This window comes from Carassius carassius, chromosome 27 (genome assembly GCF_963082965.1).
Source record: "Carassius carassius chromosome 27, fCarCar2.1, whole genome shotgun sequence".
NCBI classification, from domain to species: domain Eukaryota; kingdom Metazoa; phylum Chordata; class Actinopteri; order Cypriniformes; family Cyprinidae; genus Carassius; species Carassius carassius.
In genome coordinates, this window is record NC_081781.1 from 5194836 (window position 1) to 5220751 (window position 25916).

General features: G+C 36.3%; 2 protein-coding genes across 4 annotated transcripts in view; one reads left to right on the forward strand and one right to left on the reverse strand.

Annotated features, from left to right (window-relative positions):
- tdrd15 (tudor domain containing 15) lies at positions 1 to 14936 on the reverse strand. Its single transcript, XM_059512262.1, has 5 exons — positions 14871 to 14936; positions 14342 to 14448; positions 1679 to 7116; positions 595 to 623; positions 1 to 514 (listed from the first exon to the last, which is right to left on the reverse strand). The coding sequence occupies exons 2-4, from the start codon at positions 14347 to 14349 to the stop codon at positions 610 to 612; spliced, it is 5460 nt and encodes a 1819-aa protein (XP_059368245.1). The 5' UTR covers positions 14350 to 14448; positions 14871 to 14936; the 3' UTR covers positions 1 to 514; positions 595 to 609.
- The window catches only part of rfx6 (regulatory factor X, 6), a 16799-nt gene continuing 5785 nt past the window's right edge, over positions 14903 to 25916 (forward strand). The window contains exons 1-20 of one of the 3 annotated variants that reach the window (XM_059512266.1): positions 14903 to 15033; positions 16006 to 16187; positions 16361 to 16514; positions 16621 to 16744; positions 17010 to 17071; positions 17177 to 17254; positions 17442 to 17469; positions 17987 to 18094; positions 18208 to 18285; positions 18366 to 18479; positions 18963 to 19012; positions 19134 to 19293; positions 19384 to 19522; positions 19606 to 19715; positions 19794 to 19911; positions 20487 to 20609; positions 21167 to 21373; positions 22038 to 22541; positions 23384 to 23593; positions 24606 to 24879. In XM_059512266.1, coding sequence (XP_059368249.1) covers positions 16136 to 16187; positions 16361 to 16514; positions 16621 to 16744; positions 17010 to 17071; positions 17177 to 17254; positions 17442 to 17469; positions 17987 to 18094; positions 18208 to 18285; positions 18366 to 18479; positions 18963 to 19012; positions 19134 to 19293; positions 19384 to 19522; positions 19606 to 19715; positions 19794 to 19911; positions 20487 to 20609; positions 21167 to 21373; positions 22038 to 22541; positions 23384 to 23593; positions 24606 to 24784 — 2598 coding nt within the window. In that variant the 5' untranslated portion in view covers positions 14903 to 15033; positions 16006 to 16135 and the 3' untranslated portion in view covers positions 24785 to 24879. Of the gene's footprint in view, positions 15034 to 15594; positions 16188 to 16360; positions 16515 to 16620; positions 16745 to 17009; positions 17072 to 17176; positions 17255 to 17441; positions 17470 to 17986; positions 18095 to 18207; positions 18286 to 18365; positions 18480 to 18962; positions 19013 to 19133; positions 19294 to 19383; positions 19523 to 19605; positions 19716 to 19793; positions 19912 to 20486; positions 20610 to 21166; positions 21374 to 22037; positions 22542 to 23383; positions 23594 to 24605; positions 24880 to 25916 lie in introns of those variants that run through there. The other 2 variants (XM_059512265.1, XM_059512264.1) reach the window with 2 other exon arrangements.

Genomic DNA, 25916 nt, shown 5'->3' on the forward strand with positions numbered 1-25916 from the left:
TGTAGATTCTCTTTTTATTGCGTGTTCCAACAGAACTAGAAATATTAACATTTTCGCAAACAAAAAAACAACACTGTTAACAATCAAACAGAGGTCAAATGTCAGTTCTTATAATTACTAAATAAACTTTTGCTGTTCAAAACTTAAAGGCATCATAGCCAACACAGCCATCAATATACTGACTGTATATTTCATCAGTCACACGTCCATTTATAGATACATAAGACCTGCCAAAAGCTGGAAATCCAGTCTTCACTTCTAAAACTACATTTTTTCATCAAAAATTAAATAGTGCCAAGTTTAAAAATCTTACGATTTTAAGATCTTACTGCGACGATTATGACTGAACAATATAAATTGTACTCAATTAAAAAAAAAAAAAGTTAAATTTCTACCAAACACACTTCTAGAACAACATTACTGAAACAAAGAAATAAACAATTAAATCCAGTCATTCCAAAGCTGAACTGTTCTTTAAGTGCAATGCCAAGCGTAACTCGCCAGCATCTCTGTTCTGAAATAAACCAATTGAAAAAAAAATTGTTTACCTACATAATCAGTATACAGGAAATTAATCTAAATGTTCATACTTACGAAGCATAGGCCGTCTCACATCAGCTCACCTAAGATAAAAAAACAAAAAATAAAACTGTAAGCCACAAATTAATTACTTGAAATATAAAAGTAAGAAAATGTGACTGAAACAGGTAAAGCTTTAAATTAGTTCAAAGGTAGTCTACAATTCCTGGTTACATCAACCACTGATGAATATTATGAGACTATTTTTTTTAAATACCTGAATATTGTAAAGACTTTGTCTATATGAATTATTCATGGGGTGACAAGCTGAACAGTGAAATTCAGAAATTATTCATGCATAGATTAGACCACTTAAAGGTTTTAGAAAGAAACTGATTAATAGTATGAATCAAGGTCTTCATTAAACACTACCAGTCAGAAGTCAAGTGGACACACTTGAATTTATGTTTAGAGAAGAAATTAAGAAATAATTTCTTGAATCATTTTAATCCTTATGACCAAATAGATTTTTTATATGAACTACAACCAGTAGGTGGCACTATCACCAAACGTTAAATCTGGCTCAGATAGTAACGACACCGTACTATGCTGTTTTAATATGACAAAGCACTACAAAAATACAACATTTTGTTTTCTAGTATAGTCAACAGTTTCTATACCATAGAGTTCATAAACTATAAGCAGAAGTTAACTGATATTGTGTTCGTTTTATTTTTTCAGCAACGATATCTTAAGAGAGCAGGATGGCATGTGGCACATTTAACGCCAAATAAATGTAATTTTATCATTTATCTGCCTTATATATTACAAAATGACAATAATATGCAGTAAAAAAAAATTGCATATTTATTTAATTGATTTAAAACAATTTATTATAAAATTTGAACTTAAAGAAAACTATATCTGCAAAAAAAAAAAAAAAAAAAAAAACTTCTATTATCCTGTTAAACTATTTAAAACCAAAGAAATGTTGAAAACACTGTAACCGTCAAAAAATGATCTTCATTCAATATTTAACCCATAATTAAGAATTGAGCAGGTGTGTCCAAACATTTGGCCGGCAGGCTATGTACTGTAGACCATAAAGACAGAAAAGAAAGTTAAATTAATACAATAGATCATCACTATTCTCACTCACAGTGTTTGATACCTGATGTACCAAGCATTGCCCTCTCTACAGGTCCGAGATCTTCACTGCTGTTCATAGGGTATGTATTTTGCTCCCCAACAGAATCTTGAGATGACTTCTGATCCTTTGAAAAGAGTGGCTGAGAACATTCGGCTTCGCTTGTGTGCTCAGTTGTCATGGATAAAACATCCACACTGCTGGAGATGTGTTGTTTAGATTCCCCGTTATGTCCTTGCTCTTGCTGAAACCTGATTCCAAGCATATTATCGATATACACAGCATGAACAGCATCTACTAACTCTTTTGCAAGATTTTGTTTTCCAGTGACAACGTCGACCTCCCACTGTGTTTCAGAAGCATGCTGTCTGAAACGTATCTGAAGGTTGCTATGACACATACAGTTCTGGAAGAAAACGATGGCATCATCAGACCAGTCCTGGTCTCTGGGCTTAACTCCCCTCAGTAAACAATGGTAGGTGACTTTAGGTAATCTACTGAGCTCCTCTGGAAGTTTTTTTAGCTGGCCGACATCCTGTCGAGACAGAACGACATACTGGCCATAGTCAACCAAGTTCATGAGCACCGATGTGGAATCACACTGCACAATCTCTGCCCTGCACCATTTTTTCTTCTCTGCCGATTTCACCAAACAGCTCGCACCAGGAACAAAATGAACCTCTGGTAATGGTGCCAACTCTTCAGGAAGGTTCTCAAGAATGACAGAGACTGTATCTACAATCAAAAGCAGGTCTTCAAGAACTACGTAAAATTCAGATGGGGTTGTGACGGCTGCCGCAAATCCTTTATATTCAAAGTTCATTTGGACAGGGGCCTGGAATAGAATCTGTGGTCGATCCCAGCTGCTCTTTGAAGACATGTCTTGGAAGAGAGGATGGTCATGGGACTTATCAGGACTTTTCACTGACTCGTTGTCTTTCACATCTTGCAGAGCAACGCTAAATGGTGACTTAGAGGTTTCATTTTTTAGCAACATACTTGAATTTTTTGCCACTGAAATTCTTGTTGCACATGGTGGTTGGAAGTGAAACTTTCTCTTTCTTGTTCTTGTTCTTTTTCTTTTCGGTAAGAAAGTGACTGCTTTCTTTATTTGTTCTGTTGCGACTGTTGGACTGTTTTCAAATTCACATCTGCGTTGTTGTGTGTTTGGCATGGTCTTTTGCTGGAAGATTTTTACTGCTTCAGCCTTGTGGATGTAAGAGTCTGTTTGGTTGTTGCTCTGGAAGGCTTTTGGAAATTTGTCTTGACTTCTCAAATTTACATCTTTGCTTTGATCACCATCATACTTTGATTCCCCATGCACATGACCATCCTCAACAATCTCGATCCTCACTTCCCATGAATTTCCAAGCTTTCTAATGAACTCAACCATTAAAGGTTTACCAATTACTACCTTCATAAAAGAGTCATTGTTTTCAAAAGAATAAGGTTTCGCAAGTGTGCATGGAGTGCTCAATCTGGGCAGAGACAAAAACATATTGGTTAGCATGTGAACATTCTTCCTGTCTACAGTTGCAGTATTGCCGTAATCAATAAACTCGACGGCTAAGTGGCCACAGTTTGATGCGCTGGTGACAACAGCTCTGTACAAAGCCAAGTCTTCTTCATACTCAGCCACAATGAGGTCCCCTACTTTTACTTCTGTTTCTACATTTTTCATGTTGTCCTTGAAGACAGTGCTGTTAAGTTCCTCACCCATCTGAAGGATGTTTGGTTCATCATCTTCCATCTGGACAAAGAAGCTTCTAACAGAATTGCAATGAGAGATGAAGCACACGCCTTTAGAACCTGGTTCCATTTTGACAGCAGGAAGATCACAAAGATTTGGTAAGCTCTGATGAGGCGGCACCACTTTAAGAGAGCAGGGCGTGTCCTGCCTTTTTGCTTTTATTGGTCCTTTGCTTTCTGCTATAGGAGATTTTGTGGGTTTTGGAGTTTGGTTATCAACCTGTTTGATTTTACCACGTCCCCTTGCTTTGGAGCTCACTTTACTGTTTGAAATGTCAACATCCACTTTGTGAGAATCAGGTCTGCTGACAGCCGAATCATGTTCTTCCAGACCCTGAGTTGACATGAGTTCTTTGACTTTTTCATTGACATGCACATTTCCATCATAAAGATCACAAACGAAATGTCCATTTTTGTCCCTTGAAACAAACTCGGCACGGAAGGATTTGTTGAGGATTTCAGTCTCGAGCCACGTTTTGACTTCGGGCAAATGTTCCCCCTCTGGAACATTCGAAAGACTGCATCTCAGAGCCTGCATTGGTGTCATCAGTAAGTCAACTGCAGTTGCGGGAATCGGCATAACATTTGTTTTCTCAGAAATTTGCAGATCACCATAATCAACAAAGAACACACTCACATGCTGATGGGATTGAACAGGATGCGTCAGAGCCCTGTACCATTTGCCGTCACAGATATATTTGGCAAGGCAAACATTACCACTGCAGTCCCCAGATGTCGCAGTCAAGAGGTGACTTTCTTCGGCAACTCTCTCCATCAGCGTATCAACGATCTCTGTATTCCTGTCAAGCTGGAAATAGATTTCCCAAGGACTGGAAACTTGAGTAACATACACCAGTTCTTCGCTTCCAGAACTTATGTTGAAAGAAGAGTAAACGAAGGAGCGGGGCTGGATTGATGAGATTAGCTGCTTCTGAGTTTGCATTTCCTCTGCAACGCCTTTCTCTACGAGGTATGTGGTGGCCTGTTGAATAGGCGTATGAATAGTGACCACATAGAGGAGACCTTTTCCTTGCTCATAAAGGTGGGAATGAATTCTGCATATATGGGGCGAACCCTCAGACACAAAATCCCTAAACAAATTGCATGCCTCAGCACTCCAAGAGCTTCCTCCAACAGGTTCAGTTAAGTTCAAAGTGCATCGAAATGCTTGTTCATGAAGTTTAAAGAACTGTGGTGCAAGAGCTTGGATATTTTGCATATTTTCCTGGATAATTATGCCAAAGTCAACCAACATCAAAAACAGTTTGTTGTATTTTTCTTCTAACATGCATGCTCTATGCCATCGGTCGTCCTTTGGAGACTTTACAGCACAGCATACTGTAGGCGACTTGAATGCAATTGTGTGTTTTTGGTAAAACACCTGCATCTCTTCCATCAATTTGTCCAGATCAACTTTTGTGCTTTCATTTTGGCACCAAAAATCAGATGGAGAAGTTATGTGTGAGATAATGACACTTAATTCAGATCCAGGTTTGAAATGTATCGGTTTGAAAGTGTCCGCAGGAACAACCTTCGGTTTAGTTGTCTCACTGGCAGTACATCTTTCAGCATCATTCTGTTGTTCATACTTTGGTTTCACATGATATGGATTGGGCCTAGAAGATGTGAATTTGTGAAAGGTCACCACATGACAGTCCTTTCTATTTTTTTTCTTGCTCAGACCATTTCCCTTATCTTTACATGATGGCTCCATTTTAATAGACGCCAAAGCTGGGTTGTATCTCCAATCCAGGGCCATTTTTGCTGTTGTCATGATGGTTGCAATGCTAGTATTACTTTCAGCTCCTCTCTCAAAAAGATCAACAACATAGTTGCCATTTTTCCTGTGAATCACGTGAACCATCAAAGTTTTGTCTGATGTGACTTGCCTAAAGAAGTCAGATGCTGTGGTTGTCCAGATGTCCTCAATGGGAGCGACATGTGCTAAAGCACATTTCAGTGCAAATTCTGGTTGAATGGCAAACTTTACAGGAAGCTTCTTAAGTAACATGCTTGGCACCTTTTCAGTGTTTCCGAAGTCAATGAAAAACACCTCAGCTCCTTCTTTCAGAGTATCTACTATAAGGGCCCTGTAGTAATGCATGTCTTTTTCAAACATTGCACAGCAAAGTTCACCAGGAACTGGGTTTTCAAAAATCTCCTCATTCAACTGTAGTTTGTTGAAGTAATCTTTGATTTCTTCAGTCATGGTTTCAAAATCAGGATTTTGTTCTTTTGTCCTAATCCAGAAATGTTTTGGACTCTGGACATGCACCACATAACCCTCAAAAAGAGAACCGTCAGGTATTGCTTGACTAGGAACTGTATCAGAAGTCTGGACTGCTTTCGTCTCTGTTGCATACATCTTTTCAAGTACATTTTGGACAAAGTTGGAATTGCTGCCAAACACTTCACTTTCAAGTGGTTTAACTTCAGCTTGCTCCTCTGAGTGCTTCTCAGCGGTGCTCAATGTAACCAAGTAGAAGTTCTGATCTTTCTGAAAGTCATCGATTTCAACCTCCAATGCCTTTCCCAGCAACCCAGTCTTGAGAAGCTCTAGTTGTTGGTTTTTAATGGTCTCTTCTTGTTCTTCCAAGCTTGAAAGTGAACATGGGAATGCCATGATCGGTGTTGAGAGGAATTCTGATGGTAGCTGAAGGATGTTTTCAACTTTCACTGATTCACAATAGCCACTGTCGACAAACACAACTTGGACCTGAGAGTTGAGAGGGAGACATTGCACAAATCCTCTGTGCCATTTTTCATCTTTCCCTTTGACTGCACAGAGCAAGCCGAGATTTTCAAGAGGTTTACTGTTTAGGGAACCACAGCCTGATTCACATGCAAGTGCCAATTTGTTTGACATTTCTTGTAGGTCCTTGCTCATGGATGACAGTCGACAGTAGAATAATCCAGTGTTCACGGCTGCGGCCACAACAACTCTTACTTTTTGACCAACTTTCAGCTTTGGGCCATTAAGTGACAGAAACTCTTCAAAGCCCAGCAGGCTTGAGGATTTGAGGCAACATTCTTGCCCCATTTGGTTTTCAATCAAGAGATCTGGGACAGATTCATTGCTTTGTGGAATCGGTTCCCCAATAAGCATCTCAACTAGTAGCAGAAATGTACTAGTGTCCACATGTCTCCCAAGCCTCAGTTTTAACAAGTCACAATTAATGTCTGGAACTTCAAGTAAGAGGACATGGTACGGCAGACGGGTATGGATATATCCTTTAATCTGACTGCCTATCAAGGAAGAGAAATAACTCTCTGTCAAACTGTCCCATCGGTTCTGGACTGGCAGTATGTTAGCAAAGAAACCGCAGACAATCTTTGGTGGAAGCATAAGCAGTGTGTCAGATATACAGGACAAACGGGTAGGCCCAACACTCAACACATCTCCATGGTCCAGCAAAAACACATGGAACAAATCCTTCTGGATGTTTTGGACTCTTCCTCTGAACCAGCGACCAGACACAGCATCTTCTACCAAACAAAGTTCTCCAACTTTAACAAAAACTTTCGATTTCACAGCATTTTGAATTTCAACTTGAAGAATGTTGTAGTCCAGTTCACAGATGGTCATATATTGGCCCTGAAAGTGTACCAGTGTGTCCTCAGGGCTGCAGTCAATGTGAGTCAGCTTCAGCTCTACAGGCCACAAAACACATGGAGCCGGGAGCTTTGACTCCTCTTTTGCCCTAAAATACAAAAGAATCTTGTTATCAATGTTGTAAAATGTATAAAACATGCACTTTAAATCTGTGAGCAGGTAAATGACAGATGTCTCATGTTTTCACAAAATTGCAGTAGTATTATTACAATGCCATCCTGGGATGGGCATTTGCTATGTGGCAAGGTCAAATTCAGCAGAATCAAAGGAAAATAGGCCTTATTATACTGGGAGAATGGTTTTATGACAAGCACAGTGAACCACAGCAGAACATTAAAATGACAGCATTCAACACATATATGTAGAGGTTGACCGATATATCGGTTGGCCGATATATCGGGCCGATATTTGTCATTTTTTAATATATCGGCATCGGCCGATATCCGTGTTTAGTAGCGCCGATTTAAAGTCAGGCACGTCGGCGGGCAGCCCCGTGTTATTGGTGCGGTGGAAAGTGCTGCTGCTGTCACTGCATGTGAAGCACCCCAAGCCAAAACTTTTGGAAGATTCAACAGCGGTCCTTTGAGATAAAGGTAGTCAGAGAATTTCACTCTGTAAATGGGGTGGAGAAGTTGGCAGCTCTAACAAACACTGCAGCGTGACGTTACCAAAGTAAACGGTCTCTGACGTTACTCCGCCCCGCTCACAGACAGCACCGTGCTCGGAGAGACAGCTGTCCTGGAGCTGCCCAGAACGGTGAATGAAATTTGTTCGGAAGCATGGTTTGATGCAGACAATAACCAGTTTTCCATCCAACTCATTTGTATTTAGGGATGTCAATATTCGATAATTTCCATGATCGATCGTTGTTTAAATTAATGATCAATTAATTACTTAAATGCTGCAAAATGCGTCTGCAGCGGTATTATTATTATGTGCAAAAGCCACTTGGAAAAAAAGCTTTCTCACCCGAATTAAAGGGGTTTTAGTCTGAATAAAATGCTAGTAGCAGGACTGTAAAATGAATAGATGTGATTATGATCATTTGATAAAATGAAGAGAGCGCGCCATACGTTGGAGATCATTTTACTTTGTTGACTGTTTCTCGTCAAGGAGACCGCTGAATGCGCCTCTTTAAATGGTTTCGTGGTGCTCGTTGTTGTATTTTAAAACGCATCTGCAATGTTTTCAAATGACACTATAGTAGTGGTGCAACGGATCATCATTGATCCGTGATCCGTTCGGATCAATATCTTCGGTTCGGCACACACGTGACCCGTGGATTGATTTATGAAAAAGAAAAGTTGCGCATGTTTAGTCCACACTCAGTGATCATGGTGAGCGGAGGAACGGAGGAGCTTGAACGGCCGGTTCATTTTGGATTCCCTGTCAGATATAATGATGAGGAAAGAGGTTAGAGTGAAAATATTGTGCCAGATCTTTATGAACAGGAGAAGAAAACAGTTGTGGATGAACTATCCCGAGCATTCTCTGTAGCGCTCAGGACAGAAGGGACGTCCAGGGGGACGGAGAGCTCTGTGATGATAACTGCTCACTTCATCACAGCACACTGGAAGATCAGAAGTCGGCTATTATGTTAAAAAGAAGATATTATGTGCACTTTAAGTTGATTTCATATATTTTAATTTAATAATTTAATTTTAATAAAAAAAGACAAAACGTATGTTTATTTGTCTTGGCCTTTTTTTTTTTTTTGCTGATCCGAAAAATTATCCGATCCATACGAGGACGAGCGAGCACGGGTTTGACTAGATGTATTTGGAAGTTATTGCTCACGTCTCGTTCTGCACATATCCAAATGTTTCCATATTCGCAATGTATCTGAATGTTAAACTATAATATTTTTTATTTATTTAATGTAAACTAGACGATAAAGATCATCCTCTTCACATGAGCAAAAACATCCTTGGCATAACAGCAGAGTGGACCGGTATACTACGGTCTATTTAAACTGACCAGTGTAACCTTTTAAATGTTTGGTTGACTGTACTTTATTTTAATAATGAACAGACTGCGATGTAAGTTTGAAATTAGAATGCACTTTAGATGTTCTGTGTCATTTATACCAAACACAAATGTTACTGGTTGCTAGTGTTTGCAGCACTACTGTTATTTATTTTTTATATATTTATTTTTTTATATTTTTCAGATTTTTATTTTTAAAATTGTATTTATTTAAATGTATATTTAAGTTTACATTTATGTTCCAACAAACTTGAAAAATTCTACTTGATAAATGCTCTAAAACTTTTATGTAAATGATTGACATGTATATATATATATATTACCTGTTTTATATATTTAATACTTCGTCAGTTTATTGATTTTGTTTGGTTAACTTTGGATACATTTTTTATTTTAATACCGTGCAGTGCACAAAATTAAGATTCGAGAGATGGTTAAAGTCAGTACTCAATAAATGATAAGTTTAGAAATGTTGTGCATCCACTTATTATTAGTGTGACATTTTTGCATGCAAATGAAGGGGAAAACTTCAAGATATCTGCCCTAAAAATCGGCAGCACATATCGGCCATCGGCTGACCCTGACCTCTAAACATCAGCATCGGCTATAGAAAAACCCATATCGGTCAATCTCTAATCATATGCTAACAAATTAAGATGCCTGTTCAACAATTCCTATATAAGATGCATAATTATTTTAAGCCATTCTCAAAAGAAGAAATTATTTCACAAAGCAGGGGAATAAAATCTGGCACAGATTCATATACTGTGCTGGAATATGTTTTATGTTTACAAAGTTACGGTAATTGCTCAATTCAGCTGCATGTGTACAGCAAATACAACAACAGACAATGCGACAACTAAAGTAAGAAATCAGTGAAGAAATTAAAATGTCATTAACAAGTCTTGAGCATTCTTTCAACAAAGACCAGCATGAAAATGACGTTTGGTAGTGCTTAAAACAACAGCACAGTCTGGTCACATTTGTTTGAATGAAAACCCAATGCAAAGCCAATCATTTATTGGCAGAGCACTGCACACATATAGAATATTGGTTATCAGTGGTTTGCATTGATTTTAATTATTTTGTGAGCATCACAATGTTATGTTTGCACTACATACTCATAAAACCCATCTGCTTAGAATCAAATACAAATATATTGCTATGAAATAAGACATATATCAGGCTGCATTTGATTAATCTCTTAATTTATTTTTTATCAATATTTACACTACAATGAAGTAATTTTTTCCACTGAATTCTAGTAAGATTTAAGTAGTTATGGTGTCTTTCTCTAGCTACTCAAACATCAATGGTTTGTCACAAACATCTACAAACAAAGGGAAACACTGTATAGTAAATAACTTAATACAAGGGTACTCAACCGAGGGTCTCGTAAAAAAAATTAAAACATGGGTAAAAAAAAATTTCACAGTCAATTTTAAATATAAGCACACTGAAATGAAACCAAGAGCACCCTCAGTTGATACTGCAATGATACAACATTATTGGCTAATCAGATTTAGCAAAAAAAAAGTCAGAATCCACTCACAACGCCAGTGTATGAATTATGCTCGCTCTCACAAATCCTCTCTCATTAGCAAACAACAACACAATGTGTGTTAAAGATTCATTATACCGTGTAGAGAACTTCATTTTATTGGAATGTTCTGAGATCGCGAACTGAGATGATTGACAGCTTTTTAGTGATTTTAAAATTATATCTACACATAAATGCGTGATTCACTCTGAATCTCATCTGAATATTGTGACACTGGCACAGGACAAAAATATGGCAAGTCACAATAGATGCATTGTAAATGCAGACAAATAGATTACTCAGTAAAAAAATTACAAAATATTTGGAGTGACTATTTACACAAAGTGCTAATAGCCACCTTGTTGGCAGAGGCCAATATTGACTCTAACTCCGCTCACTAACCTAAAAGTCAGTCGAAAAGCATCAGCTTCAGTGGCGCAGATGGTAAAATATTTGTCATACTCATTTTGACACAATCGACCTGGGTTCGAATCTCCTTTTTGCAGGCCTTCAAACAAAAAAATAAAGTAAGGAGCCATTGGAAAAAAGAACGTAGGCACCAAATTATTTTTTTAGGTGCCACAGAATAAACGTGTTTTATTTATTTTATTATTTATTTATTTTTTTTACATTTTAAAATTTCAATCATACTGTCATGTGTTTGTCCATCATAGCTAGTTTCATGTACCTGAAAATGTCCATCTGACTAGTAAATAGGGCTGGGTAAAAAAAAAAATAGATTTTTCGATTAATCGTTATTTTAAAAGGTAGTCAATTCAAAATCGATTTTCAAAGGCCACGTATCGATTTTTTAAAATGATTATTTTATCTTAAAAATGAAATAACTTGATCCTGTTTGATCAAGGAATGCGACTGTTCTGACTTTTTTCAGCATACGTTTTTTTAATCTTGCATCAAAATTCCATTGTATTTATTTAACATAATTTGATTAAATAAATACAATTTAATTAAAATTATACAAATAATTGACTGTGCTTTCTGCCTTTTTAGATTTTAACGAAAGAACAAGTGGGAGTATATGGTACAGTATGGGGCTTGTTAGGGTCACACCCCCTTAAAAATTAATATTAGATAAAGCCAATGATCATATATATAAACTTTTTGTATATATTAAGACAGCACAGCAGTACTACAGCACATCATCTGGTACGAAAAACTACAGGTGTTAGAATGTTTCAAATTAGAATGTTGTGGAAAAGTTCATTTATTTCAGTAATTCAACTCAAATTGTAAAACTTGTGTACTAAATAAACTTAATGCACACAGACTAGGGATGGGACGATAACCGGTTTTATCGATAACCGTGATAAAATGTGCTGAAGGTTAGTAATATCGTTTAAAAATGAATTATCATTAAAACCGTGTTTGATTATCGCGGTTTTAATAACTCGCTATTAAATCATGTCCAGCCAGTAACAGTCTGATGCAAGCGCAGCGCACAATGTTTATTTGTTTTTTTTCGAGAAGGAATGGCGAAAGTCAGTGACTTTTCTATGCTTCTACACTTTTCATTGTAAGGAAGGAAATGCCACAGAATTTAATCTTTCTTTAAATTAAGTGCATAGAGTTGCTTGTTTTATTAGTTGTTTGTTGATTATTAAATATAAAACTTGCTGAAATGTTTTCAGTGTGAGCATCAACTATTTTTGAACACTTTCATCTCGTTTCAACAAAACCGTGATAATATTGATAATCGTGATAATTTTAGTCACTATAATCGTGATATTAAATTTTCATACCATCCCATCCCTAACACAGACTGAAGTATTTTAAAGTCTTTGTTTTTAATAATTGTGATGATTTTGACTAACATTTAACAAAAACCCACCAAATCACCACCAAATTAGAATACTTCATAAGACCAATAAAACCAATAAAAAATAAGAAGATTTTTAGTGAATTGTTGGCCTTCAGGAAAGTATATTAATTTCCTGTACTTGTACTCAATACTTGATAGGGGCTCCTTTTGCTTTAATTACTGCCTCAATTTGGCGTGGCATGGAGGTGATCAGTTTGTGGCACTGCTGAGGTGGTATGGAAGCCCAGGTTTCTTTGACAGTGGCCTTAAGCTCATCTGCATTTTCATTCTCATCTGATTCTCTATGGGGTTCAGGTCTGGTGAGTTTGCTGGCCAGTCAAGCACACCGACACCATGGTCATTTAACCAACTTTTGGTGCTTTTGGCAGTGTGGGCAGGTGCTAAACCCTGCTGGAAAAAGAAATCAGCATCTTCAAAAAGCTGGTCAGCAGAAGGAAGCACAAAGTGCTCCAAAATTTGTTAAACGGATGCAGTGACTTTGGATTTCAAAAAACACAATGGACCAACACCAGCAGATGACATTGCACCCCAAATCATCACAGACTGTGGAAACTTAACACTGGACTTCAAACAACTTGGGCTATGAGCTTCTCCACCCTTCCTCCAGACTCTAGAACCTTGGTTTTCAAATTAAATACAAAACTTGCTCTCATCTGAAAAGAGGACTTTGGAGTCCAGTTCTTCTTCTCCTTAGCCCAGGTAAGACATTTCTGACTTTGTCTGTGGTTCAGCAAATTCCTTGACACTTCTGTGTGATGGCTCTTGATGCCTTGTCCCCAGCCTCAGCGCATTCCTTGTGAAGTTCATTGAAGTTCTTGAATCGATTTTGCTTGACAATCCTCATAAGGCTGCGGTTCTCTCACTTGGTTGTGCACACTTTTTCCTTCCACTCAGCTTTCTCTTAACATGTTCGGATACAGCACTCTGTGAACAGCCAGCTTCTCTGGCACTGAATGTTTGTGGCTTACCCTCCCTGTGAAGGGTGTCAATGATTGTCTTCTGTCAGATCAGCAGTCTTCCCCATGATTGTGTAGCCTAGTGAACCAAACTGAGAAACCTTTTTGAAGGCTCGGAAACCTTTGCAGGTGTTTAGAGTTGATTAGCTGATTGGCATGTCACCATATACTAAAGCCCCTTTCACACTGCCATTCCGGCAAATACACGGGTAAAGTGTTCCGGCAATTGTTCCCGAGTCGCTAGATTTTGCACTTTCACACTGCCAGTGATTACCCGGAATATATGCGTGCTTTCACACACAACCCGTAAAGGTCCCGTAACGACACGTGACATCAGGGCGTGACGTGTAATGTACGAGTCGACAACGTTAGGCATGTTATACTTTCACTGAAGCAAGCGAACGATCTCAGTGTCAGCGCGGAAAGTGAGGAACAAACTGATCTCTGCTTCATTAGAGTTTGCACATATTTTTTCATAGCGAACATTGATCTTCCTTCAAAACAGCCGGTAAAAGAGTCGCGCGTCATCACTTCGATACGTTATTAGATCTGGCTTTTGTTCACACAGCGCTCGTCCCGGGTTGAACCCGGCAATGTTACTAGGTCCCCGACCCGGGTTCAATGCCAGAATCAATCCCGGGACGTGGTTGCTTTCACACAGAAGGCGACCCGGCAATGTTCCGGCAATATGCCGGGTCGGAAGTGCAGTGTAAAAGGGGCTTAATTAGTTGATAATGAATTGGTGGGTTTTTGTTAAATGTGAGCCAAAATCATCACAATTAAAACAACCAAAGACTTAAGCTACTTCAGTCTGTGAGCATTAGATTTATTTAAAACATTAGTTTCACAATTTGAGTTAAATTAATTAAATAAATGAACTTTTCCACGATATTCTAACTTACTGAGATGCATCTGTACATTAATATAGCTGTGCACATGACTCAAGAAACATCAATTACCCTATATAACATGATATAAGTCAAATCCTTACCTCTCCATTCGACTCTTAAGGCATATGAATCCAATCTAACCATGAAGTCGAGGTAAATGTTAAGGCACCGAGCACGTCTGCCACAGCTTGGGATGGAGTTCAACACCCTAATAAAACAGCATTTATACAACACATATACGTTAATTTATGTACCTGCAATAATATCATATGTTATTGTAAACTGATTATTTTATTAATTTCTGAACTGCATGATCATGTCACATAAATATAAAAGCACTAGACTGTAGCGAGCAAAACCTGACGACTGCAGTTCTTTATACGTTAATACAAACACTCTATTAGTAAAACACTTACATAGACATTAGTTTTTCATAATTTATTAATCGTTTAATCAGTATTCTCTGCATGACACAACAGCGACCTGTAGAATCTGTCGAGCTGACGGATTATAAGAAGGTTTTTTTTTTTTTCAAAAGTACTTTTTGATTGAATGCCGAAGCCATGAATAAGTAATGTGTTATATTCAAAGATTTTGTCTGTAGGATTTATAAACTGAGTTGTCTTTTACCTTCTCGTCTGACAAGATTATCCGAGCGCGCATCATGTTTTCTGAAAATCGCTCGGCCTTGACACGTGCTGCAAAACGCTGCGTTTGTGGGCCAATAAGGAATCGACTACATATTTCAACAAACGAAACGTAAGGGAGCCCAAGGCTAGTTATCGTCACACAGGTAGGTTGTCTTTATATCAGTGACTTGTATAGTAGATTTTCAATTATATGCAATATGCAAATATTTTTTTCTGAAGCAGGACCAGGACCTAGTTACTAATATTAAAATGTAAAAATTTAAACGTTTTGTTCTGAAAATTATATATATATATACTGTTCAATTTCTGCAATAATGAGGCATATTGTCACAAAATATCAGCATGTTGTGGGGTGTTTACGGTCAAACTGTTCCACAACAAAACCTAAAACCTAATATTCTTTTATTGTCCATTATTTGTGTTTATATGGCTATTTCACAATGTTCTACTTATTTGACATGGCTTTTTAAAACTAGGAACCTCACTGTCCCAAATAAAACCAGTAAAAACCAAATGTTCTGAATGTAGTGTATGAAAGCATGTAAATGAAAGGCAAAGTAGCATTGAGGAGGCTGACTGGCGACCAACACCATATTTCAAGGAGATGATATCCCTCTTGGTTAATCATTAAATCCCAGAATCCATTGCCAGTCTTCTGTAAATAAGATAAATGGCCTTAAGGCACTCACCTCTGTGACGCACCATTTCAGAGAGAGCAGAGCTTTAATTAAGACTGGAAGGTGTTATCTTGCCCATTCTTGGATTAATGAACTTTTCCAGGATGAATGTGATATTTGAACGGTTCTTATTAGAGTTTCCGTCATGCTACAGGTTTATTTTGTGAGCATTTGTTTCTGAGGAAAGAGGAAAAGCAACACACATAGTTGACAAATTGTTTAAATGTTTTTTTGAGACTCATTGGGACGCTTCAGAGATGCGTATCATTTCAGGAATGGATATATGCATCACATTGCCAAACGTTAGAATGGGCTCTTGATTTTGGAATGTTTTAACAATTTAGATTTCGAAGGGGCACTTTTTTATATTATTTGGTGGTTTTAATTTTGCATTCCAGTTTTTCTTATTAATTTCTCCTTGAACATGCCAATGAAAAGAAATATAGGGAGCCCATTGAAGAATGACACGTTTCATCATCTACAAGCGTCGCAAACAAAGAGAGCATGCAAAAATGCAGATGACCTCCACGCTACAATTCTTGTTGACCAAGACAATCTCGGGAAAAACATGTTTTTCAAAGCCAGACTTGATGAGGAGGAGGATTCTGGCATTAAATCAGGTGGGGAAATCAGCTTTGTTGTAAATTGTTTTCAAACTGGCTTTGATTAAACTACTGCTATGCTTTCAGTTCGAAATTCTCAATCTGTCGCCGGTTTGTTTAGCAATTATATGTTATGAATAGTTTTGGCACACGTCACGGTTTGAAAGCTATGTATGTTATTCATTTGGCAGAAGCTGATGAAAGTAATGGAAGCATTTCCTCTGAAGAGGACCTGGGCCACCTGGATTATTCGAAGACATTTTCTGTCAAACAAACTGTGCCAAAGAAAAGCATCAGTCAGATCATCAAGGACAAGAAGAAACAGACTCAACTTACTTTACAATGGTACTCCCTCATCATTTCTTCTTTTTATGAAGCTTGCCATTGTAAGTAACATACAGAAATTGGAAGCAAAGAATGATAATACACTTGTGTTTTGTTGTTTTATTAGGCTTGAGGAAAATTACATCGTTTGCGAAGGTGTTTGCCTGCCACGGTGCATCCTCTATGCTCATTATTTAGACTTTTGTCGGAAGGAGAAATTGGATCCTGCTTGTGCTGCCACGTTTGGGAAGGTAAGAGGAGTTTTTATATCTTCAGTTATACAGTATGTTTATTAGAAACGTTCTTAGCTCTGTCACTTCTAAAACTGGTACCTATTCTACTGACAGTTATTGCATTTTACGTTGATTTTAGTTGATTTTTAGAAAGCTGTCATGATATATATCTGGTAAAAGGTTGTGCATGCGAAATGAGACAAAATCAGACACAAATACCTATTGATTTTATACTTACAGATTGATTGTACTATATATTAGAACTCTATCATTGTCATTACAGACCATAAGGCAGAAATTTCCTCTGCTTACAACAAGAAGGCTTGGAACCAGAGGCCATTCGAAGTAAGAGAGCTGAATGGCCTGGTTACTGACTGAAAATGTTATTTATTACTATTAAATATGCTATTTAAATGGCTACATTTAAAGCTCTCGGTGTTTGTCTTTCAGATATCATTATTATGGTATTGGAATCAAGGAGAGCAGTGCGTATTATCACTCTGTGTACTCTGGAAAAGGTTTGACACGGTTAGTTTTGACCTTCATCCCTTCATTTCATTAGAAGTCCTTGAATGTTTTGAATAATCTGTAATGGAAGTGATTTTTCAATGTCCATACTGAGACACATTATATTTATTGACATTTATTTTCATGATTCATTTACATCTTTTAATGTTTAATCATATCAGTAATGTCTCTTACATGTTTTGCACAGATTCTCTGGAAGCAAGCTAAAAAATGAGGTTGGCAGTTTTACTAATTTTAGTATCTCAGCATTTTCAGGAAATTCATATATACTGTTCAAATGTTTGGGGTTGGTATGTTTTTAAATATACAGTATTAATCTCTTATGCTCACCAAGGCTCCATTTAATTGATCAAAAATAATAAAGTAAGTGACCATTATTGCAGTTTGCATTTTAATATTTAAATATACATTAATAATGTAATTTATTCCAATGAATTCAAAGTTTAATTTTCTGCAGCCTCCAGTGTCACATGGAGCTTCAGAAATCATTCATGCTTTTGTGGTGCAATGATTACCCAGATTGATATCAGTTTAAGCCGTACTTGCTGAATAAAAGTATTGACTGAATAAAAATTACCCTAAACTATTTTGTGGTGGAATACTCATGTATTCTTGCAAAATGTAAGACTTTCACATGCATTGCATATGTATATGTTTTAAAAATGTTGTCATGTTTTGTTAACTAAACAGCAGTATAATAGTACTTATATGCATGCTCTTTATTATTCACAGGGAGGATTCACCAGAAAATACTCTCTTAGTTCTAAAACAGGAACACTTTTACCTGAATTCCCGAGTGCACAGCATTTAGTGCTTCAGGAGTCTGTTTCAAAAGATAAGGTCTGTTCATTTGAATGGAGACCCATTCCAAAATGCTGTTTACTGTATATGTGCTACTTCTAACTTGCTTAGCTCAAAAATTTTTGTTTTAATTTTAATTTTTTATTTGTCAGGTCGACACATTGATTATGATGTACAAAACCCACTGTCAGTGCATTCTGGACAATGCCATTAATGTCAACTTTGAGGAGGTGCAATTTTAAGCTCTTAAAGAATCTATAATCATTTAGATTCTAGAAAAATTCACAGTAATCAATCCCATTGGTTCCAGATCCAGAACTTTCTACTTCACTTCTGGCAAGGAATGCCTGAACATCTCCTGCCACTGCTTGAGAATCCGGTTATTGTGGACATCTTCTGTGTGTGTGACTCTATACTCTACAAAGTGAGTGTTTTTGAGCCATATCTGGGTGTCACTATGTGTATTTTTATACTGTCATTCAAAGGATTTGGGTTGGTTTAAAATAGTTGTGCTGCTTTATGTTTTTGTGGAAACTGTGATAGATTTTTTTCAGGGTTCTTTCACGAATGTGAAATTCAAGTTACAGTGTTTATTTTAAATATACATTTTTTGCAACATTATAGAAGTTTTTACTGTCACTTTTACTATTACTTAATTTCTTTTGCTACTTTTCAAGTGCTATTGATGTCTCAGTTTTATTGTTGCACCCTTGTCCCAAACCTAGACTTTGAATCTTAAAATAAGAAAAACAATCACAGAAATACATTTTAAAGCATTTTAAATGATTAAAATATAAAAAATTGGTATCATTTACATGAATAATTCCATTAATACTTTTTTGTTGTTGTTGTAGCTCATATTCATCACATCATGTTTGACTCAAACTGTCTGAATTATTTTCCACAGGTTTTGACTGATGTCCTCATCCCTGCTACAATGCAAGATATGCCAGAGAGGTTTGTCTATTAAACTGCTGCATTATATAACACACATTTGGTTTAAATGCAGTCGATTCAAAAATATGTTGAATATGATGCAATTAAGTGTTTTTGAGTGAGTTTAGGGAAATATCTTCAGTCTTTTGGCAGATATTCGAAATTTTGCCAAACACTGGGAACACTGGATGGTGTCTTCCTTAGAGAATCTTCCGGAAATCCTCTCAGAAAAGAAACTGCCGATAGCGCGACAATTTGTGTCTTCCTTAAAGAGACAGACCTCCTTTTTACATCTTGCACAGGTAAATACGTTGTACACAAACATCAATAAATATTGCTTTTGGCCTTTTGTTTTGTAAAAGTGCAATTATAATTTATTTATATCTTTTCAGATTGCAAGACCTGCACTTTTTGACCAGAACGTAGTGACTTCTATGGTGAATGACATTGATAAGGTGGATCTGAACAGTATTGGTTCTCAAGCACTCCTTTCAGTTACAAATGACCAAGATTCAGACTTCTACTCTGAATGTGAGTTACTGATGGCTTTTTCCCCCAAATCTCATATGCTGAGCCTCAAACTATATTTATGATTTCTTGATCTTATCTGCTAGATGACTCAATTTCAGTCTTTCAAGAGTTGAAAGACCTCCTGAGGAAAAACGCCACAGTAGAGTCTTTCATTGAATGGCTGGACTCGGTGGTCGAGCAGAAAGTTATTAAGGTTTGTCGCATTTCAAACTCTCAGTATTCAGGCTAGCCATGACTGTTAATTTTAAATTTCAAATTATCTGTCTTCTAGCCCAGCAAACAAAATGGTCGGTCAGTGAAGAAGCGAGCTCAAGATTTCCTTCTGAAGTGGAGTTTTTTTGGAGCACGAGTGATGCACAATCTCACCCTAAACAACGCTACTAGCTTTGGTAAACCTTTAGCATGCATTCATATAAATTGCAGTCACTGATTCAGTTGCTTTCAAATTCTGTAGATATAACTGAATCATAGTAGTATAGTCAAATCTGTACTATTCATTCAGGCTCTTTAGCAGAGAATGATCCATAAAAGCCTGTACAAACAAAGCTTTATCTTGTGTCGCGTGTCTGCACCCTGATTAGGGAGCGACCTTTTTTCAGTGTTCATAACATTTGACGACCCTACAGGTGTTCACAAAGCCAAACAGATTCACCTGGTAGGCCACACATTTGACTTCAGCAAAATCTCTTTGAAACCTGTGGAAAACTCTGGTTGTGCGCATTGCATCATGGGATTTAGCACTCTGCCTAGTGCTTTTTTGTTTTGTTTTGTTTTGTTTTTTTGTATAATCAGTGATCCTGGAATACTGTACCATGAACTGCAAAAACAGGTTCTGAACAAAGCCAGAGTTTGCTGTTTTTAATCAAAGATCGAATACCTTTGATTATTATGGTTATTAAGATTTAGGGAGTGATTTTTGCAACATATACTAAAACAATTCAACCTGGTTTAATGTTATTTACAGGCTCGTTCCATCTCATTCGGATGCTTTTGGATGAGTACATCCTGCTAGCCATTGAAACTCAATTCAACAATGACAAAGAGCAAGACCTTCAGAATCTACTGGAGAAATACATGAGGAGTGCAGGTACCTTAATATTTTTGTTCTATTTATGGGTTTATTAGTAGGCCCCTTGGTAGTTTAGTTTTTTGTACATTACAGCTTAAATGTAAGATTTGTTAATTGTTTTAAAAAACACCAAGGCTGCATTTATTTGATCAGAAATACTGTGAAATCATGAGAAAATATGATAAATATTTAAAATAACTTTTCTGGGATAGAAAAGCTGTATTTTCAGCATCATTACTCCTGTCTTCACTGTCACGTGATCCTTCAGGAATCATTCTGATACGCTAAATTGGAGTTTGAAAAATATTTAATATTATTATTATCAGTGTTGATAACAGTTGTGCTACTTAATATTTGTGTGGAAAAAGTGATCACATTATTTTTTGAATAGGAAGTTCAAAAGAACAGAAAATATTTTGTAACATTATAAATGTTTTGGTCATCTTAATGTATCCTAGCTGAATAAAAGTATTTATTTCCTAAACATAAAAAACTAAACGGTTCAATGTACAGTATGTGCAAATGTCTTTAACCCAGTTTAATGTGAATTATAATTTTTTTTTTAATTTTGACAGATGCTAGTAAGGCTACTTTTACCGCCTCCCCAAGTTCCTGTTTCTTGGCCAATCGGAATAAATCCGGTGTGGCGTCCAGTGATTCGACTGTCAAGAACGAGAACCCACCAGAACATGACTTCCTGTCACTCACAGCTGCACAGCAGGGGCTCGGGACCAGTTCTGTTGTGTACCATAGTACCGATCCAGACAACTTCACTATATCTGGTACTTAAAAACAGCAGCTCACATCAATTTGAGACATATTCATGTTAAATATAGTCAAAAAAAGTTCTTACTTACACTTCTTAAACACTTACAGTCACTTTTTCAGAAACAATACATTTTCAGAAACAATAATATTTTAAATATTAACTATACTATAAAAATATTTATTTTCAAAGGAAAAAGGATTATTTGATGTACTGTAGATTTTACAAGAAAATACTGTTTCAGTCGTTCTACTTCTAAATTTCATGTTTAATTCAATGTGTTGCTGTTTCTTTGTCATTAATTGAAATTTCTGAGTGAAATTGTTTAATATAATAATTTATATTAATTAGTGATGGGCAACGATAAAAAAACTTTTCATCACGATTAATCGCAATATTGTCTTTGATTAATCGCAATTAATCACATTCTTATGCACAAAACTAATAATGCATTCAAAAGTAGTGTATTGTGCACTTTTTTTAAATTAAAAAATGTAAGTCTACTACTATATGAACAAAATTGTAATAACATTTGGTTTGCAAACACTTTAAACAAATAAGGTGCTTTTTACAGCAGTGTTCCGTTTAATTAGTAGCAGTTAAAATATTTATATAATATAATATAGTAACGCATTAACTTGCCCAGCCCTAATATTAATATAATTACTATTTATTTTCAGGTCAAATGGATTACTTGCAGAACAGTGCCCCCCTGATGACCCCTCCGATCTCTCCTGCCATGATCAACCGCAGCAGCGTGATCAACCAGGGCCCGATGGCTGTGAGGCCACAGAGCAGCTGCCCCATCCAGCCCCAAGTGTCCTGCCAGAGCTTCTCTGACAGCATGTACCAGAGTCTGCACAATGCTAGTTCAGGCTCCTATCCCAGCTCATCTTACTACCAGCCCGCGTTCAGAGCTCAGACTCACACTCCAACATCAGCCTATCAGGCTCGTGCTGAATACGCACCCTTCTCTGGACACCAGCTGACTAAAGACTGCTTCAGCAGCAGCTGCACCGTGTCTCCCTACAGCTCGAGGGCTGCAGTGACTGCATACACAGCCTCAGGTGACCCTGTGATGGATACTGAGGGCTTACAGCTGCTGGACGCAGTCTACAGCTTTGGAGGAAGTGCTGCCAGTGGAGATGGATGTTCAGGTCCAGTTTGCAGCTCTGGGCACAATGGTGAGAAAAGATAAAAAGATTATTGACCAGTTAAAATAAATGTGTAAGAATTGACACTACAGTAGGATTGACTTATTTTTTTTAAAGAAATTAATACTTTTATTCAGGATGGATGCAATAAATTGATCAAAAGTGACAGTGAATACATTTATACAGCTAAAGAAAGTATTAATGTAAAAAAATTATATTCCAAATTGAAGTTGCAAAAAGGTGGAGAAATGTTGGTATGTTTCCAGAAATGTTCCACCCCTTATCAACCCTATTCCAAATAAATGCTGTTCTTTTAAACTTACTGTTCATCAAAAATCTTGTAAGGTTTCCACAAAAATATTTAAGTAGTGCAACGCTGATAATAATAATAAGAAATGTTTCTTGCAGCAGCAAACCCAGTAAATCAGCAATATTCAGATGATTTCTGAAGGATCATGTGACTCTGAAGACTGGAGTAATGATGCTGATGCTACTATTTCACAACATTACTGTTTTACTGTAATAAATGCAGTATTATTGTTTTACTTTCTAAATAATTATATTTAAATAGTTTTGTTAATTTTTATATTTAAAACAAAAAAAGGAAATTAAATGAAATTGCTTGATGAATCATGTCCTAGTATTTAGTGCACACACTGAGCTGCAGGCAATCCAGATCATGTCACATTTTTATTCTTCTCTATTCTGAATATAATTTCTTGTCCTTTCTTCAGTGTTCCTATTAAAAAAGTAGCACAAAAACTGACCTCAGACGACAAGATTTATCATGTATGTTGCAGAGCAAGGTTAATATGATTGTTATTTTCAGATGCTCCTTTTGAAACATTACTGTTCTTCTTTCTCCTGGCCAGGATATTACAGCAGCAGCGGGTATGTGGACACTCAGAGGATGGGCACGTTTATCGATCAGCATGTGTCAGTTATCAGCAGCGTGAGCAGCATTCGCGCCGTTTCAGCCTATGCTGAAGTACACGACCCTCTCAACATCCTGGATGACACGAGCAGGAAGACAGCAAGACCCTACTACACGGACCTGTCCGAAATGGGCACACACACAGCAGGTGAGGACAGAAATCTGGGGCTAGTTGCATTTATAACACTCTAAAACCATGCTGGCATAACAAGAATCAAATATAATGATGGAAATTTTTAATAAAAGATATCTGTTCTCAGGACAAGATGTCAGGCCGGGCAAGTTGTCATATGTATTTATATGCATAACTTTTTTACAGTTTTTTACCGTCTGTACAATTTTTTTTTTACGTTTTTAAAAGAGACTTAAAGAAGTCTCTTATGCTTACCAAAGCTGCATTTATTTGATCAAAAACTCAGCAACATTGTGAAATATTATTACAATTTAAAATAACTGTTTTTTTTCTTTTTGAATATATTTTTAAATGTAATTTATTCCTGTGATGCAAAGCTGAATTTTCAGCATAATTACGGTAATTCTATTAATGTAGAAACAATCAAGAAACAGTTATTATTATCAATGCAGAAAACAATATTTTTTGTGAAAACCATGATATTTTGTTAATTATTCATTAATGAATAGAAAGTTCAAAGGAACAGCATTTATTTGAAATAGAAGCCTTTTGCAACAATGTAAAAGTATTTACTGTCACCTTTGCTCAATTTAATATACAGTTGATGAATAAAACTATCAATTGCTTTAAAAATAATCCTCCTAATCCCAAATATTTGAGTGGTAGTGTATGTTGCAAAATGTCGCAGTTCCATTAATTGCTTCAAAACATCATTTACTCTTCAAATTTTACCATTAAAAAGCCATTAAATGTCATAAAATTGAACTACTGGCAGGTTACCATTGTGACAACTTACCCCGCTCAGTGTGCATTAAATGAACTGCATCTTTACTCTTGTACAAAGACAAACCGTGGACATTTTCAACCGTTTTATTTTTTTATTTTTTTACCAAGACTTTAAGGTATGTGCTTACACATAGTGTGACAACTAGCCCCAGCCTCGCTTATATATTTAATGATGTCATTATGCATGGCTATTTCTATCATCCATAACTGTCATATGCTTCTTTATATTGTCCTATTTCAGGATCCAGCATTGCTCGTTCCTGCTCCATCTCGACACCCTGCATGTATGGAACTCCTGCTACTTATCACTCCCAGAATGAACTGCTGCCTCTCCAGGGGACCACCGAGATCAGAGAAATGGTGTCGTCTCTGCCCCCCATTAACACTGTGTTCATGGGGTCAACTGGAGGGCCGTCCTGACTGAAACCTTATCTGTAATTCAACATCTCTGCTGTACTCACAGAAGGTGAGGCATGTTTTTTTTTATTTTTTATTTTATTTTATTATTTTATTGCTCCATGGTAAAAACACAAACATTTCATTTTCTTCTTTAGATAATTTAAATTCCTATGTGCAAAAGGGAACAGAAAGAAGATTAAATCTTATAATATCTGTCCCCTTATTTTAATTTTAATTATCTGTTTTAGCTCATCTGTATTTTTCTTTGCCAATTACACAATGCAAAAAGACTAATTGATTCACAAAATTTTTGTTTCTTTGTGCTAACAGTTAGGATTATGACCGGTAATGGCCCAATTATATATTTTATTTAAGGTTTTGTAGTATATTAGAGAATACAGTTTCATTATTGTTCTTGATTTGGCATTCTTGTATAAATATATATATATATATATAATTTTTGCTTTATTTTTTCTGGAGGTCAAACTTTATTATTTAATAAACTACAATATAAAAAACAGCTACACTGTGACCATCTCATATCATTTCGTAAAAGTTTCCATAAATGTTTCCACAATTAATGGCTCACAGCCTTTGATTTCAAACGATATCTTTCTTGGAAAAAGCATTTATCCATAAAGGACATTACTAATGCAGTCATTAAATGAGACGAGCATTAAAGCAGCAGGACATTAATAGAGCAGATGTTCAGATCAGATATAATGCAGGCCTGTTCACACAGAGTTATTTTAGTTTTTATTAATATTTTCACTTAGCTTCATTTTATATTTTCAGTTTAGGATTTTTGTTAAATTTGTAGTATTTCTTGAAGTATTAATGCTTTTGTGATTTATTTCATTGATTGTGTTTTTATTATTTTATTATGTTATGAAATATTATTACGTTTAATTTATTTCCATTCAAGTTTTACTTTAGTTTTAGTTTAGATTTGGGTTAGTAATTTCAGTGCTTTGGCTTAGTTCATTTAGTTGCCAAAGCAACATTTCTAATTTTCATTTCATTTATGTTTTGTATGTAATATTATTATTATTATTATTATTATATATTTTTTTTTTATTACACAATATATTAACCATGTAAGATTTAATTTAAATGACATTTTAAAATATATCAAAATGTAAAACAGTTTAAA